General features: G+C 38.8%; 1 protein-coding gene across 7 annotated transcripts in view; it reads right to left on the bottom strand.

The window, feature by feature from the left end:
• Positions 1-18,992, bottom strand: part of RYR2 (ryanodine receptor 2) — a 749,501-nt gene that overhangs the window by 100,203 nt on the left and 630,306 nt on the right. For 4 of the 7 annotated variants that reach the window (XM_053207802.1, XM_053207803.1, XM_027047001.2 and 1 more), the window contains 7 exons: positions 16,765-16,935; positions 15,604-15,663; positions 12,903-13,037; positions 8,681-8,793; positions 5,798-5,894; positions 3,597-3,700; positions 2,020-2,071 (listed from right to left, as the gene is read on the bottom strand). In XM_053207802.1, the coding sequence (XP_053063777.1) occupies positions 2,020-2,071; positions 3,597-3,700; positions 5,798-5,894; positions 8,681-8,793; positions 12,903-13,037; positions 15,604-15,663; positions 16,765-16,935 (732 nt within the window). Of the gene's footprint in view, positions 1-2,019; positions 2,072-3,596; positions 3,701-5,797; positions 5,895-8,680; positions 8,795-9,568; positions 9,604-12,902; positions 13,038-15,603; positions 15,664-16,764; positions 16,936-18,992 lie in introns of all 7 variants that reach the window. The other 3 variants (XM_053207799.1, XM_053207801.1, XM_053207800.1) reach the window with 1 other exon arrangement.

Here is an 18,992-nt window from a genome sequence, read left to right as displayed (position 1 = left end):
TGAGGATTTTCAAAATGAAGAAAGGCAACCTCCAGAGACTCCAGTTTGATATGAATCATCAAAACTAGCCACTAAGATAAACACAGGGAAACCACATTTAACAAGCTTGTGGCTGGCATACTTGCGAAGAGCTATTTAACACTGAATGATAGAGCTGAACTTTAAAAATCTTTTGGCTTTGGACTATGGTCTGATTCTAATTAAAGAAATGATCACGTATGTTAAAAATTATAAAATTTAGGGGTGCCTGGGTGGCTCAGTCAAATAAGCCTCTAACTCTTGATTTTGGCTCAGGTTATGATCTCGCAGTTTATGGGTTTGATCCCTGCATCTGTCAGTGCAGAGCCTGCTTGGGATTCTGTCTCTCTCTCCCTCTCTCTCTGCCCCTCCCCCCTCTCTCTCTCAAAATAACTTAAAAAATTATAAGAATTAAAAATACATCAAATGTCAGGGGCTCTTGGGTGTCCAACTTCAACTCAGGTCACGATTGTACCATTCGTGAGTTCGAGCCCCGCATCAAGCTCTGTGCTGACAGCTCAGAGCCTGGAGCTTGCTTCTGATTCCGTGTCTCCCTAACGCTGCTCCTCCCCTGTTCATACTCTGTGTCTCTCTCTCTCTCTCTCTACCTTAGTTCCCCATAATATGGTGCTAGCACCACCAATGGCCCCTCACAATAATCTTCTGGAACTGTTTTCACCACAGTCACATGATGCCCATGTAATAAATCCTAGAGAAGTTTCAATTCTTACCTTATTCATCCCTATTCCTAGCAGCATATGATCCTGTTGACTACTCCCTTAGGTCCACAGCTCCTACATATGCTCATGCTTAAGATTCTCCACCTGCCTTTTTTATAACGGGTTTCTTTTCTTCTAAAAGGAGAAACATAAACCCATGTCTTTAGAGGCGCAGCCGCAGGCCTTCCCCTCTACAGAGGGGAAGAGACACCTTCTCTTTCTGGGCAAGACCATCCATGTCTATGACCTCGATTCCCTTCGAATGCTGGTAAATCCCAAATCTGTATGTATAAGCCATCCCTGATATACTGAATGTCAGGCACAAATGCCTCATCACATGTCTGACATCTCCACGTGGCTGTCTCACAGGCATTTTTTTTTTCAATATATGAAATTTATTGTCAAATTGGTTTCCATACAACACCCAGTGCTCATCCCAAAAGGTGCCTTCCTCAATACCCATCACCCACCTTCCCCTCCCTCCCACCCCCCATCAACCCTCAGTTTGTTCTCAGTACACAGGCATTTTTAACTAACAAGTCCACAATGTGGTCATCTTTCCTCTTCACTCCAGGCCCGCAATTCTTCCGGGCTCCCCATCTCAGTATCGGGTAGCACCATCTACCCAACTGCCCACGTGAGAAGCTTCACAGACACCCTGACTCCTCTTTTAATTCACCCCTTCATTCACCCTCCTATTGTGAGATATAAATGAAACAAAGACTCAGTAAATACTGTTACTATTTTCACATGCTCCACTTGTCACTGGACAGTCACGGACTCCCTTAAACCTTAGACTAAGCGGGCCCAACTTAGTACAGCAACCAGCTCCTGTACCACTAACAGCTCTGCTACCACTGAACTCAACACGGCTTTTTGCGATCACTTGCTTGCATTTTGTTTTCTCTCCCTCAGACTATCAACTCCAGGAAGGGTGTATGCATTTTCTTCTTATTGGCCATGTCATCGACAATACCTTGATGCCCAGTGAATATTTGTTGAATGAATGAATGAATGAATGAATGAATGAATGAGTGAATGTTTGGAAAATTAGCTCCCTGTAAATAAAATGTGAACAGGGAAACAATGGTTACCTGTCAAGGAAGTTTGAACAGAGATTCATTCAGCAAGTGGAAAATTAAGATTAATGCCTCTTCAGGCTTCTAGGATTTAACCGTATTTTATCTAGACCCCAAAATGCATAGATTTTTATCCTTATGTCAGATGAAAGTGATTTCTCTTTATTCAAATTAAACATTAAAGTCAAGATGGATTTATTTACCTTTGCCATAATATCTGCATAAGCCATATATAAAAAATCTTCCTCCAGTTTGCTATGAAAAACAAGAACAACACATGAGTTTTTAAGTGGGAGGCTTGTCATGAGCAGAACTACCATCATGGTAAAATAACCTTTAGTTTTCAACCAGTATGCCCTTTCAAAATGAAATAAACACAAAACCTAGGCAAAGTCATCATTCAGAAATATTGTAGAATCAGCAAAGATCTCAGACCTACACGGCTGTCCCTGTCCCACCTTACCTTCCAGAAGAGGCCTTCAAATCTCACAAAATAAATGGTCTATTGACTTACACACAATGTATAGCTTTCATTTTCTTGAAACTACAGAAGCTGAAACAAGCAAATTTAAATGAGGTAGGGGCTTTGACAGCAGAAGCGATACTTGACATTGGATGGAAAGACTCCCCAAATTCTTATGCTACTATATTGCCCCAAAAATACAATGGTCATAGTGATTCTCAAAAATTAAGAAATAGGTTTACTAATCCTTTTCTTACAGCGTATGGAAATCATTAATTCATGAAGAAAGGTTTCCATCAAAAATTACCTAATATTTGCAAAGCTATTTCAGCAGTTCAAAGCTTCAGCCATCAGAAAAATTCACTTATGAAAATACCTCATTACCTGACAAGGCCAGACAGAGGGTTGCTCTATGCTTAGGAATGAGATGATTTTGTTAGTTAGGAAATAATAAGAGAGAGAGAGAGACATCGTGAGAGAAGAATGGATCACATTGGCTAAGGGGGAGAAATGTGCATTATTATGGCATGCATAGAGGTCACATGAATTTATCTAGACTCTGGAAGACTCGGGCGGAAAGGATTGATAATTAAATTATCTTCCGGCTTCTGCACGAAACAGAGGGAGGCCTTGGGCAAAGGAGGATTCCTTTTGTATGGCAGGGATGCAGATAAATGTTTTATAACCTCTCCAAGGTTTCCTCCACAGAGCGAATCTATGTAGTGCTCCCTAGGAGGAGCAGACGCTGAGCCCATTTTGATTACTGGGCATCTGAGTGCAAAGCTTATTTAACTACACAGAGGGTCAGCCTTTGTGGCTCTAGGGAATTCATCTGAACCAGGCTGCAAAGGCCAAGGAAAATGGAGAATGCCCTCAAAATAGACCTCAAAGAAACTTCCTGTGGAGATGATGGTTCACCCACCTTCTAAGGTTTCTTAAGACCCACTGCACAATCTACCCAGGAAATTTGGGTGCCCACATTTTTTTGTGTACTGGAATTTGCTTTGGGTTCCTTTTTTTATTTATGAAGGCCATTTGCGATGAAGAAAAAACTCATTTTATAAGATTCAGGATCAAGTAAATCCGCTGATCACTAAGTTGTTAGGAAAAACTGGAGCTCACAGGTAGACATCAAAGCCTGCACTTGCATGAATGTTGGCCCACAGGTGTATGGCAGACTGGTCTTATCTTGGAACAATTCTCTCTCCTAACAAGAGTCAGATGAAATTGAAACATGAATATGTGACACACGGGATACTGAGACATGGGTTTCTTTATCTGTTCTTCCTATGCTCACACGAACCGTCCCAACCATACCATTTCTCCGTTAAAGCTGTTCGACTAAACAGAAGGATGAGCTGATGGAGGGGATCGACTCTCTTCGTGCCTTCCTCTTCCTCTGGAGGGTCTGCTCCAGGTTTCTACAAAAAAAACAAATTGATAAAATTTCACACTGAAATGAAATGTTCACTCAAACTCAGGAGCAGTGTGAGGGTCACGAACAATGAATAAAAGGAAAGCTATTTTCTTCCTGCTCTGGCGTGTGTGTGTGTGTGTGTGTGTGCGCACACACACGTGTGCACGCATGCTTTAGAGGCATTGTGCATGCACGTGTGTGTTTTATATACACTGTGCATATGTGTGTGGGTTACATAATCAATGCAAAATTATGCAGCTTAAAAAAAGTTATTTAATAATTGGACCAAAAAACACTATGGGCAAGGATGACTCACATCACTTACAAATTCTGACTGCCATTCTTGGAAGCAGATTCACAACTGGGGGTGTATTTGGTACAGAGATGTCAGCTTTATGGAGGGCTCAATTTATAAAGAATTATAATAATATCCTAGGTTGTTCCAAGTATAAAAGTTTAGTCCACACAACCCTGAAAATTGATCATTAAACACAGCATTGTCTTTGCCTACAGAAGCAATGACAGGGAAAGAATGCTAAAAGTTAATGTGTGAACCACTTCTACATTTTTTATTTTCAGTTACTTTAAACTCACAAAGAATAGTTTTATACTATTAGAACTTTTAACATGAGGAAAATTATAAAGCATTTTTACTGACTGTAGAGTTAATTAATCTTGACTGTCTGTTGAATGGTTTAATGACTTTTGTATCTCCAAGGCCTTACCCATTTAGGCTGATTTTCTCTCTACATAAATGATGTTCTTTCCTGGATTTAAAGGTTAATATTGTAGATACTGGGTACACGTCTGTAAGATACCCAAAATTCTATTGGTTGTTTTGGTTCTAAAGCCAAACTCGAATTCATTTAAAATATATAGGGATAGTCAGGGTCAGGCTTTCATGAATTATATCAGTTTATCCAATATTCTCTGATAACTTGGGAGTTAAAAAAAAATGTTTACAGATGAGGTCTTTAACTTGAGAATCAAGAAACCTCCAACTAGTCTGCAAAATTCCAGAGGACCATATGCCTGGAAATTTTCCTGAGAAGATAGTTTTCATCAGATATTTTTTAAAAATAACTTTAGGTTTATTTATTTTTGAGAGAGAGAGCAAGTGAGCATGAGTGGGGAGGGGCAGAGAGAGAGACACACACACACAGAATCCGAAGCAGGCTCCAGGATCCATGCTGTCAGCACAGAGCAGGATGCGGGGCTCAAACTCATGAACCGCGAGATCATGACCTGAGCTGAAGTCGGACACTTAACCAACGGAGCACCCTGGTTCATCAGATATTTAATCAGGTCCGCGACTTATAAAACATTAAGACTGGGGCGCCTGGGTGGCTCAGTCAGTTAAGCAGCTGACTCTTGATCTTGGCTCAGGTCATGATCTCATGGCTTCGTGAGTTTGAGCCCTACATGGGGCTCTGTGCTGATAGGGTGGAGCCTGTCTGGGATTGTCTCTCTCCTCTCTCTCCCTGCCCCTTCCCCACTTGCACAGTGTGCCCCTCAAAAGAAATAAACATTAAAAAAAAGATTTAAAAAAAAAAGATGAAGACTGCTCTCCTCTCAGTACGAGAGCACCTTTACCTGTCCAAAATGGCAGGACCAAAAATCTAGTCTCCATCTAATGCATTTTACCATGACTTCCTGTTCTTCTTGCGTCTAGTCCCATCATTCTCTGCCTCATATATTTTTAAAAACCAGCTACCTTTCATTGGCTTTTGTTAACCCTCAACTTATTTTTGGTGGATAACTTCTATACGGTTCAGCTTTTATAGTTCTATGCTAGGTTCTAAGGTGTTTAAAGGTGCTCTGCAGAAGAATTTAAAAGAATAATCGAGTCAAAGCCTGGTTATAATAAACTTCTATCATTCACCTGAAATTCGGAATTGCTGGGTGCTGATGAGATCTCTGAAGTAAGAAGAATAAGATGTTCCCTGAACATTGAATGCAGTAGCAGTCAAGAATAGAAAGTTTCCTAGGACCAACACTGCAATGGTGCTTTCTCTCCGCTGTGATAGGATAACCTGGTCACGCCAGCGTGACTCCACCAGACCCAAGCCCTCTTTCAACTTATAGCCCCATTAAGACATACTGCTAAATCTTCTATCAGCTTATCTTCAAAGTAGTGTTCTTCTGTTTCAATCCAAGACTTTTCATATCCCTGAAGAAAGAGGTTAACGGCCCGGTGCCTAAAAAAGAAGCATAATTTCAAACAAAGAGTTTTTTTTTTTGTTTTTGTTTTTGTTTTTAAATAAATTGGAAAGGTGCTTTATCACTGGACTCTCGGTGCGCTCAAAGACATAAGATAAAAAGAAACTTCCCACTCTTGATTGCACAGGCAAGACATGGTAGTAAATAAGGCAAGGCTTCTCGTAGCACATTCTGACTTGCATTTAAATTCTGGCTCTGCCATTTCTAAGCTTCATAATGCTGGTCAACTATTCACTTTACCAACATTCACTTTTTGTTCATTGATAAAACTAGGAAAACCCCACCTGCACTTCAGTTTGCAGAGACTTAAAATGAGATAAACCATGTAAAGCACATGGGGTATATGGATGGTCATTAAGTGGTAGCTAGTATGACATCAAGTGGCTTTGGCAAAACAACAGAATAAGGATTAATAAGGAAGTAGTTAGTGGTTAACATTAGATACAGGCCCTGAGGATGACAAAACAAAACGTATTGCATGAACTTAGTAGAATATACACCCAAAGATTAAATACTGGAATACTGATGATAAACGGTGGCCTAAGAAATAAAAAAATAAAAAAAAATAGCGAGGACTAAAAGAATAAATAAACTCATCATGAAGCCGATGAGAGGTATGGATAAGACACCACCAAGGGAAAGGATAAGAGAAAGTCATGACCATAAGGGAACATCATAAGAAACTATCAGAAGTGTTAAAAGGAGACGTGTCATTACGGGAAGGGAAGAAAGCTGAGCCTAATGGAACTAATGGTGAGTTACGGAGTCATGAGACACATGGTTAGATAGGTTTATGAAGGGCCTGGAAAACCAAGGAGAGGAATTGACAGTGCATCTAGAATGCTAGAAATCACCATAAAGTCCTGTGCACGGGCCAGACATGACAAAGGACAGGCTCGACAATATTGGTACAAGAGAATCATCTGAGCGGCTTTTAAACGATACACTTGCTAAGCCCTCACAGAAATTTTCATCCAACAGGCTGAAGCTTGGATATTTCTTAAATGAATTTGAATGTATTTCCCAAAAGCACCAGGTCTGAGCACCACTGCAATAAAGGATACAATTTTGAGAAAGTTACGTGAGAGAGTGGAAAGCAGATTCCATAACATCAGGGAAATCACCTCAGAATCTGCTGCCATCAACCTGACATGAAGCAATAAACATGTGAGCCAGAGGGGTGGCCATAAAAGGAAGGATAGCAATGTGAAAAGAGATCTAAGAAAAATGTGAAAAGAGATCTAAGAAAAATCTGATGGAATCTGGAGAATGACTGTACAGGACGGACCAGAAAGGGAGTAAAACTATGGATTCAAGGTTAATGTTCTATTGACTAACTGGTGACACCATAACTGCGTTAGAGAATTTAAAGTAGCACATGGTCTGAGGGGGAAATTAATATATTTTATACTCAGTGAATGTGCCTTGGCAAGGAATCCAGCTGTCTCACTGAAAGGGGAAAGTGTGAAGTTTCTTTGTTTGCTTTGTTTGAGGGCTGGGGGAGGGGTTTGTATTTTGTGTTGTTATTCCCTGACGCATTTATTTATTCAAAGATGTTCTGAAGGGCAGTGTTCCAGGTACTAAGGATATAAAATTGAATAAAACTCTAAAGGATCTCAAAGTCCAGGGGTGCATGGGTGGCTCAGTCGGTTAAGCAACTGACTCTTGGTTTCGGCTCAGGTCATGATCTCATAGTTCATGGGTTCCAGCCCTGCATTGGGCTCCACGCTGACAAGTCAGAGCCTGCTTGGGATTCTCTCTCTCTCTGCCCCTCCCCTGCTCAGCGTGCATGTTCTCTCTCAAAATAAATAAATAAACTTAAAAAAAAAGAACCAAAATAAAGGATCTCAAAGTCTGAATCAGAGAGACAAATAGGCTCAACCATACAGGATTGTGCCTACAATGAGAGGTCTGTAAGAGTGTTCTGGAAACAAAGAGGAGGAAGTGTTCCATTTGCAAGGAGTTGAAGGGCATGGTTTGGTCAGAGATATTCCAAAAAAAGAGACGCAGTTGAGCTGAGTCCTGTTTACCAGATGTGGGGACGATGCCACTTGTACAAAGCTCAGAGAGGAAAGAGCACAGTTTCTTAGAAAAACTGCAAGGAGGTTGAAATCGTAGCTGGGCCACCGAGTCAGACTCAAATGTACCAGTTTCTCTGTTAACGAGTATGCCAGCTGTAGCTCTAAGAGAAGGTTGAGGGACTGTTAAACACCTTTCTGCTATTCCCATAAACTAGATCCATACCAGTTCTTTGCCCCAAGACCAAAAACCACAAGAAATAATAAACAGCAATGGACATTAATAGTGCTAAATTTGGTTCTAAGCACCCTCTATACCTCAATCCATTAAATAATCTGAACAACTCCATGGGGCAAATCTCATCATGGCACAAATGAGGAAACTATAACAAAGTCAGGTAAGAAACTTGACCAATGGTCATGCAGCCATCAGCTGACATGCCAGGGTTCAAATCAAGGCAGTCTGATTCCAAAGAGAGAGTTCCTAATTACGCTACCCTGCCTCACATACCTGCGCACATCTTCCTCGGTATTCAGAAGTGACTGAATAACTACACTGCGCATCACAGTTCTCTAAGATCACCCAACAAAGAAAAACAAGCTCAGGCATTACACAAAAGAGCCAAGACTTGTTTTGCATTCTTCTCTCAGACTACTGCACTCCTGTTAAGGTAGACGCGATGCTCCTCCAGCTTACTAGGGAAAAAAGAACTTTCATCTATTGCTGACATTAAAAAAATTCTGACCTTGGCAGATTATATAAAGGAGCCATTCGGAAGCAGGCCACCACTGCCCTCTTCCTCTGCTTGGACAGAAGTTTGTGCCATACAGCTTTCTTCGATCTCTGTGGGTGCTCCACCTGAGGTAAAAACGATACAAACAAAACATTAAATATGTTTAACTCCGACTTACCCTCAACAATACTGTATTAAACAGCTGTGCCTTTTACATTAAAAACGCTTGGAATTACAATTCCCAAAGTACCCCTGCAATTATTATGGGAAAGCCCGTGTCCTAGAAGTCACCCAATGCTAAATTGGAAATGGTTTTGAATGCTACGTATTTTCTTTAGTCAAAACTGAGTTATCTCCCCAGTAGTGTGTACTTAAGAAGCTATGTCATCTGTAAAATCAAAGAAATATAAAACCATTCTACATAAAATCATTTTGCAGCCATTTCAGAATCTGGTTATGGTTCTAAAACATGTTTTCTGCCTACGCAAAAAAATTAACCTATTCTTATTTATGTATCCATTTCGACCAATTTTATCATGAGAGTTACAGCAGTAAACACGAATAGAGGCAGACATAGAAAATTCTACCGAAATTTCAACTGTTCCTTACTATATAACAGGATGGGGAGAAAATGACAAGGCTTCAGGAACACATTACTAGGAGTGAGGAAAAGAATTTAATTTTGCAAAAATGTTAAAATACATTATTATTTTGTTAGATAGGGACAAATGAGAATTCAAAGTTGCAGTAAATGAGGCAAGCAAGCTATTTATTTAGCTAATGGTGTTTGGAGCTCCAAGAGGAAAAAGAGATTAATTATAAGTATTAGAGAGGAAAAAAAAACAACATGTAATTCTAAATTAATTAGTAGTCTCTAGGTAATTGAGCACTGTACTTCCCAGACTGTAATATCTCCGGTGCATAGATGTAGATTTCTGGAAGAAATAAAAATGTTGCGTTAGCTAAAAAAATAAATCTAAAGTCTATTATCCTTTGCGGTAAAGGGTCAAAATATGAATTTTATAATGCCTGAAGAAAACATTAAGAGTGTCTGGACTAGAGTGGTTTAGAAATTTTAATGAAGCAACTTGTCTTTGGAAAGCACTTATTTATATCCATGATGGTCCTCCCTTCACAGGATCAGTAAACGCTTTGTGACAACTGTCCACTTTGATTTTCTTCTTGGTGGCTGTGTTAAGTGAATCAAGGCTGGTATCGTTCAACTAGACTCAATGCATTACAGTGCCATTCTGATACTCAGGCTGTATGAGGTAGTTTTTTCCGGGAATAAGGTATTCTGATGGGTGTGGGTGATAGTCAACAAACACATTGAAATAGTGAGGCACTGAGGATACGGTAGTGACCATGGTAGAAAAGGTGTCTGCCATCATGAAGCTTATCACTTGGCAGAGCATTTTACTATATGTGAGAAGTGCTTAATACCTCTCTTCTCACTGTCCAAATGCTGGGAGGTGCTGCTGTGTTAGCTTGGCTCGAGTTTATGTGTTAGGAAATTCCAAGAGACAGGTTACTCTCATGGACAAAAGTCACCGGATGTACAGCACAAAATATATAATTGCAAAGGTCGCTGATACCTACGATAAATTAAGTATTTGCTGTGCGCCCACTGTTTATGCACTGAGTTTGGCAGGTGAAGATACTCATCACAAGCTACTCTATGACTGAGTTACAAATAAACATTAGAATAGAGGTACTGAAGGCATGAATTCCTCTTGTGGTACATCCTCTGCTCTTTTCTATTCTTCGATAATTGATGATTTCTTTTTACTCATGTTCTTAACCATCTGTAGAATAGTTGGCCTTCACTAAAATCTGACCCCCTTACCTTTTCCTAGAAAACTCCTACTTCTCCTTTAAGATTATGGGGATCACCTACTTCATAACTAGATCAAGACTGGACTTCTTTTATAGCCTCTTCAGCACCTTTTGTATCCTAGCACATCTGTATTATTATATATTTATCTATCCACATGCTGTACTAGAGGATGACTCACTTGAGTAGACAGACTGCGTTCACTTCCCTAAACCTGCGAAGTATAATGCTGCCATATGGTCGTGCACTCAAAAAATGTTCGAGGAAGGAATGACTGCTTCAGAAAATGAATCTCACTACTTTACAAATGACTTCATCCATTATGATTGAATACATGTGTCAATATGAAATATGTGAATATAATAAAACTATCAGATTTCAATAAGCTTCATTTCATGTATCTAATACTCATTCAAGCAAATCCAGGTATATGCATAAAAACCAGGAAGAGTTAAAACCTTATGGTAGAACAATGCTGCCAGGAATAGTTCTCTGGTAGACATTTAATAGCCTTCTTAAATATGTGTTTCTTTCTTCTTTTTTTTAATGTTTATTTATTTTTGAGAGAGAGAGAGAGAGAGAGAGAGACAGAGCGTGAGCGGCGGAGGGCAGAGAGAGAGGGAGACACCGAATTTGAAGAAGGCTCCAGGCTTGAGCTGTCAGTGCAGAGCCCGACGTGGGGCTTGAACTCATGAACTCATGAACCGTGAGATCATGACCTGAGCCGAAGTCAGATGCTTAACTGACTGAGCCAACCAGTCTCCCCAATAGCTTTCTTAAATATGTATAAACTCTGGAAAAACAATTCTAGGACTTTATATATCACTTAAAATTTCATTACCTTAAGTTTTGTCTTCTGTTGAGTGATAATTTGTACTTATTTAATATTTCATGGAGATATTGAGGGAAATATTAAGTTCATTATATAGTACATATTACATATGTATATTACATATGTTATATATTATAAATATTGTGGTGTTACACAATGTGAGTACATGTCCATAGCCATATGGTTTGAGAGTATCCTAGCTACATCTCATCAGGTATAGTGACAGATCGCATGACACTGGAGAAGTTATTAATGATTGAGGGTCACATAAGTAAGCAAACAAGGAAATTAAAAGGATATTGCGTTAGGTGATATCTGTATGTGACTTAACTGGTCAAGGCAGGGATGAAAGATCACCAGATAATATAAAATAGAAATCAAAGAAAAATCTTTGTCATTGTTATGCTAAGATATTCTGCAAAACATTTACGTGACAAAGTTCCTGAGATGACACAGGCCATTTTATGATTTTATGTGTACTGTAAAAATGTGAGATCTGCCACATCAGGTAAAGGCTGTCATGAAAGCCCAGTGACAGATCACACTGTTGGGTTCACACTGAACTCCCTCACTCTGGTGTCATTTTGCCGAATGGACCTCATGAGACACAGGGACAATGTCCCTCTATTGCAAATATCTTACCTAGGCCAGAAGATTCCTTACACAAAAATGTAACCCACTGATGGATAATTTTTCGAATACTATCAATTTGAGAATTGTTAAACAAAGGTAATGAATACAGAAATCAAACACATAGTAAACTTTGTAGTTTAAAATAGGACACAACTGAAAAATTATATAAAACCACTATTCTCACACAGTTTTAATATCGATGCCGTAGCTCTTATCTAAATATATTTATTGCTGATCTTGGAGAAAATTAACTCAAAAATATCTCTAATAAAAGGAAAGTTGAAGCAAGTAACCAAAAAAATTCAAATATTAAACTAGTGAAAGCATCTCAAACATGTTGTTATGAGCAGTAATAAAAAAATGATACACAGAACATGAAATCAGGTAACTCCTGAAATTTTTGTCAGAATGACTTAAAATTAAGTGTATAATCCTATTTATCTGTATAAATATAGAAATATTTTGGGGCACCTGGGGGGCTCAGTCAGTTAAGCATCTGACTCTTGATTTTGGCTCAGGTCATGATCTAATGGTTGTGAGATCGAGGACTGCTTTGGGCTCTACACTGACAGCATGGAGCCTGCTTGGAATTCTCTCTCTCTCCCTCTCTCTCTGCCTCACCCCTGCTTGTATACACACATACTCTCTCTCAAGATAAATCAGTAAAATTTTTAAAAAAGAAATATTTTGAGAAAAGACAATAAAACAAAGGCCGTGATATCTCAAAATATATTACCTATATATTGCTACAAAAATTACAAGCTTGGAAATTTGCTTATTAGGTATAAGCACTCCTGAATCATATATTATTTATAATGAGTAAGCTGAACACACATGTTTTTGGCCCACCCACAGCTAACAAATTAACACATACCACCTTTGAAATGTTTTTACATGGTTAAGGCAAATACTATGGAATCCATGCTGAATCTAACCTGCTCAAGATGAAAAAGCACATTTGCTATATCTAATACTCTCTCTACGGTCTTCTCTGGATCTGATGTATCTTCAGTCCTGTTCGGTAAATCTTTGTAAAGAGCCATTTGCCATCTGATAGCAGGATCCTCCAACTGCATGAAAAAGGAAAAAAGTTTCAAAAATACAAGGTTACTATGTAAGGAAGGGAAGACCTACTTTACTGGGTGTAGCCCAGTGTCAAAACACCATGAAGAGATCAACACAGAGAAAGACCTTGTATTCATGAAATTTACCATCCAGTGGGGAAGACAGAAATTAAATATGTACAGTTGCAAGGAGAGCTACTCAAGAGAAAGATAAGGTATCATGAGCTTGGACCTAACCTGCTGGTGGCTGTTAAGATTCCCCTGAACAAGTGAAGTTTTCCCTAGAATGTAAGGATGAGCTGGATATGATCAAGGCAAGGAAGTAGGCAAAGTGATCTATCTTTCTCTTCCCCTTTCACGGTCAAACACTGAAAGATTTACATACTTACTTTTACAGGCAATGATACAGGATCTCATTTATCTATAAATATAGGAACTCTGCAACTGAGTTTAGTCTCACTGAAACAAAGATATCAAATATAAAACAATGGAGGAGTATAAAATCATATTCTTATAATAAAGGAGTCTTTTTAAAATTGTCAAATTTCCTGAGTGGGAGATACCACTGAATTCTGTATGTTTTTGAGAAAGATTATCATAAAATCGTAGAAATTGACAAATATAAACATCTTTATAGGGAAAAGATCACATTACTTCAAAAAAAGAATATAGAATAACTACATTATTGAAAATAGGCAAAGTCATCCCTGTATGTTTCTCTTCCCCTTTCAACTCTCCATGAAAACTGGGGGACTGAGGGTAATGAAGCAGAAGTAAATGGACAGATCTAAAACTTCACAACTCCCAGCCCAAGAAAGCATAGTTTGACATGTGAAAAATAACTCATCTAGGGGCAAACACAGGATTTTATACACTGAATGGCTTGTAGACACCATCTGTCCTTTGATAAAACAAAATGTTTTTCCTCCACATACTTTTTTTCATTTGAGGACTGTGCCTGGTGCTTCCAGACAGAAATACACATTTTTACTTATATTCGGTAAAATAAGCAGCATCTTTATTCTTTCTCATATAAAGTTACTTCTTTTGGCCCCAGGATGACCCATCCTACAATTTCAAGACAATACATTCAAGAAGGTGCTAGGAATAAAAGAATTCATCTTCTGTAAGTCTGTATGTCTCCATAATAGATGTGCCTGACTCTTCACAAAACAAGTATAGACTGAAATATCAAAAAGAATATGTATTCATTACTGCTTTATTTTAAGGTCTCATTCAGTTGGAAGTGAAATGCTGATCATAAATGTGTTTCCTTCTCTGCTCTCCTCTCTTTCTGACTCCCCAAGACACAACATAAATTGCCCTCAGTACTACTATAAAAAACTTCTAGAATATAATCGGATTTCCTTCTGTTTCTTCAAGACATCTTGTTTTATTTATTTCCTGAGAAGAGCATAGAACCTTCGTTTAGAGGTACTAAACATCTCCTGTCTCTGCTCAGTAATGGTTGTCCTAGACCATGTTTCTCAAAGTGTGGTCTTGAGTCCTGGGGATCCCGAGACCTTTGCATGGACTACAGGATCTCCTCGAACACCCATATATGAAGCATAAACCCTTCACTTGAGGTTCAGGCAGAGACTTTATTAGTACATTTTAAAATGCTCATAATCGTTTTGCAATCTGAGAAGAGATCGAACTCTAAAAGGCATTCATCTCCCATTCTCGCCAAGTTATTACTAAATAATATGAGTACCTACACATCAAAGTACACACGAAGTGTGCTCTAAATCAGTGTCTGTGCCTTGTGAATACTGGAAAGGTATGTCTCACCTTTATCATATTGTGCTCGTAAGTGTTAAAAGAAGAATACGGTTTTGATCTTGGAAAGAAACATTTTAATACCCAGAAAAGCAAACGTTATGCTGTGGTCACTATTTGTTGACATTTGGACACTGTCATAATTGAAAAAATTTCCCAGAAGGGACACCAGAATAGAAGCAAATAGGCTGAATCAAGGTAACAAATTGCTAGACTTCTTACACTGCATAACGGGTTCTGTAAACAAATGAACAATTTATCCCCTAGTATGAAAAATTTCCAAATTGTACTACAAAGTAGTACAAAAAGTAATTCTACCAATTTTTTTACCCACATTTATGTTTTCCTTTACCTCCGTAGGTAAATTCATTTATTCATCTATTTCTATTACAGCAAGTCTTAATATCTCCTATGTACTAATGACTTCTAATGACATATATTTAATTTCTGGACAATAGATGAAAAAGTTCAAATTCTCATGGACACCTATCTCCATGTCCCAAAAGTCCTCAAACTCAGCTAATGAAGGAAATTTCCCACCTTTATTTCAAATGGTGACATATTTTTTTCAAAGTCTAAAAATCTTTGGTGATCTACGTTGACTTTTTAAAGTAAATAAAATACATTACTTATCTTGAGAGTCTTTAATACCAAGAGTTTTACAAGTAGAATAAAGACTGATTAAAATAATATATTTTCACTATTTGAATTGCTAAAGTGACATTACTTGTGATACTATTCTAAAGAGAGATTCACTGAATTCATAAATACTATGTACTTAAATTTGGCTTACCTTGCCTTGTAAATGAATATTACTGCGGATTATATCTCGTACTTCATCCTCAGTGTCTTTCTGTCAAGAAATAAATGTTACCTAAAAGAAGTCTTACCATTAATGCATCAACTGTCACAAGTCAACAGAAGTAACTCCAACCTCTTTTGAAATAGTGTATGTCTGCCCCAACCTACGTATAGGGTTTCAAAACACACCACAAACGCGGGGGGTTCTTTTTCAGACTATTTCTTGATACTGCTGTGAACCAGAAACAAGGTACCAACTTACATCGACTCTACGGGAAGTGTCTTAAGACTCACTGGAATGGAATTTCTGGTTCACAAAAAGTGGGGGCAGAGGTGTGTTCCCTTGTGATCAAACAGGGGTTTATCTCCATCATTCTCTGAACTCTCCAGAAAGTAATTTTGGCATTTAATACTACCCCCCTCTGATCCAGTAACAACAAGGAAATACCCTGAGAATCAAATACTAGAATGACCACCACCAGAATTGCATCTGTGCAGCCCATGGTGACACAATGTCCCCTCAATTTGCTTATCTCAGGGTATCCAATTCTGGATATTCAGAGAGGTGCTTCCGCGTGGGAATGGGGGTAAAAGAAAATGTCCTCCCATTTACATAAATATAAAATAATGATCCCGCTGTATATTCTTGAAAAAGTGCGTCTAGGTAGCCACCAAGAGAAAAAACAGAGGTCATAAAGAAATCTTGAGAACTGAAATGTTGATGCTTGCCAAGTCGAAGAGTCAACTTGGTTGACTTAGAAAGTCAACACCTTATCTAACCACAATCAGCACAGTCCATGATGCTTCTCACACTGAAAAATTATCCCTCCTAAATTTGAATACATTTTTCATAACAAATTTTATATAGGAGTTCATATGAAATCCATTTTTTTTCCCGCTACCAGCAACTTGTTTGCATCTTTTCTACTGGGTTTCAGAATATTCCCTGGAGGTGATCAACATAATTTAGAAATAAAAATAGCGCCCCCCCCCCAAAAAAAAAATGGGCAGTCTTTGCATACACAGAAAAACTGCTTACTAAAACATCTAATGGAAATGAAATCCTGACACAAACCAGTGAGAAAAAGGGAGTCTAAACATTTGAGTCTGGAGGTCAAGTGATCATTACCACCGGTATGAACAGGAAATTTACCATACTAAATCGGTTTTTGGCCAGAGCGATGAGCTCCTGGTCCCCAGGGGCACAGATGTTCAACCCAATGGGCAGTAACCGCTTCAGAGCTGCCACAATGAGAGAGGTCTGCGTGGAGTACCGATCTCCTTTGCGCTTCATCTTCTTCCTTTCCTGATCAGAGACAGCGGCCTGGGGAACAAAGACAAGTTTTGGAGTCGGTGACTGCTTTTCCCACACTCAGAACTAGGAGCCTTGGGGCACCTATATGGCTCAGTCGGTTAAGGGTCTGACCTCTACTCGGGCCATGATCTCACAGTTTGTGGGTTCGAGCCCCGCATCAGGCTCTGCGCTGACAGATGGGAGCCTGGAGCCTGCTTTGGATTCTGTGTCTTCCTCTCTCTCTGCCCCTCCCCTGCTCATGCTCTGTCTCTGTCTCTCTCAAAAATAAATAAATGTTAAACAAAATTTAAAAAAAAAATTGGAGGCTCTTCTAACGTGATAGTGGTTCCAACTTCCTTTTTTCTTTGGTCCCTATTTTTGAGAATACTTTTCCTCTCTCCTTCTTAGCATCTCTTGCTAATTTTAGTTCCTACTCTCATATTCCCAGGTCATTACAATTCACTGGTGTGCTTTCTACATGCTTTTAGAAGGAACATGCAAATTGCGATTTTAGAGAAGCAGATGGATATATGAAAAGTCCATAGTAATTTCTGATATTATATGTTTAATAGTTTTCAATGCTTAAGAGGAAAAATTTAAGAATATATGGTTTAATGAAAGACCTAAACGTAAGACAGGAAGCCATCAAAATCCTCAAGGAGAAAGCAGGCATAAACCTCTTTGACCTTGGCTGCAGCAACTTCTTACTTGACACGTCTCCAGAGGCAAGGGAAATTAAGGCAAAAATGAACTATTGGGACCTCATCAAAACAAAAACTTCTGCACAGTGAAAGAAACAATCAGCAGAACTAAAAGGCAACTGATGGAATAGGAGAAGATATTTGCAAACGACATATCAGATAAAGGGTTAGTATCCAAAATCTATCAAGAACTTATCAAACTCAACACCCAAAAAACAAATAATCCAGTGAAGAAATGGGCAAAAGACATGAATAGACACTTCTCCAAAGAAGACATCCAGATGGCTAACAGACACATGAAAAAATGCTCAACATCACTCATCATCAGGCAAATACAAATCAAAACCACAAGGAGATACCACCTGATACCTGTCAGAATGGCTAACACTAACAACTCAGGTAACAACAGATGTTGGTGAGGATGCGGAGAAAGAGGATCTCTTTTGCACTGTTGGTGGGAATGCAAACTGGTGCAGCCGCTCTGGGAAACAGTACGGCGGTTCCTCAAAAAACTAAAAATAGAACTACCCTACGACCCAGCAATTGTACTACTAGGCATTTATCCAAGGGATACAAGTATGCTGTTTCAAAGGGACACATGCATCCCCTTGTTTATAGAAGCACTATCAACAATAGGCAAAGTATGGAAAGAGCCCAAATGTCTATCAATGGATGAATGCATAAAGAAGATGTGGTATATATATTCGATGGAGTATTACCCAGCAATCAAAAAGAATGAAATCTTGCCATTTGCAAGTACATGGATGGAACCAGAGGGTATTATGCTAAGCGAAATTAGAGAAAGACAAATATCATATGACTTCACTCATATGAGGACTTTAAGCCAGAGAACAAATGTACACAAGGGAAGGGAAGCAAAAATAATATAAAAACAGGGAGGGGGACAAAACATAAGAGACTGTTAAATATGGAGAACAAACAGAGAGTTACTGGAGGGTTTGTGGAAGGGGGGGATGGGCTAAATGGGTAAGGGGCATTAAGGAATCTACTGAAATCATTGTTGCACTATATGCTAACTAACTTGGATATAAATTTTAAAAATAAATTAAAATTTAAAAAAAGAAATCTAACCGAAAAATAAATAATAAAAATGATTTTAGGGGTGCCTGGGTGGCTCAGTCAGCTAAGCACCCGATTTTGGCTCAGGTCACGATCTCGTAGTTCATGGGTTTGAGCCCCACGACGGGCTCTGTGAGGACAGCTCAGAGCCTGGAGCCTGCTTCGGATTCTGTGTCTTCCTCTCTCTCTGCCCCTTCCTTGTTTGTGCTCTGTCTCTCTCTGTCTCAAAAATTAATAAATGTTAAAAAAAATTTTTTTTAAATAACTAAAAATAAAAAAGAATCCCAAGAAACTCCAGCTGCCAAG

The sequence above is a fragment of the Acinonyx jubatus genome, chromosome D2, assembly GCF_027475565.1.
Source record: "Acinonyx jubatus isolate Ajub_Pintada_27869175 chromosome D2, VMU_Ajub_asm_v1.0, whole genome shotgun sequence".
In the NCBI taxonomy this organism is placed as follows: domain Eukaryota; kingdom Metazoa; phylum Chordata; class Mammalia; order Carnivora; family Felidae; genus Acinonyx; species Acinonyx jubatus.
This window is presented reverse-complemented; position numbering and strand designations above follow the sequence as displayed.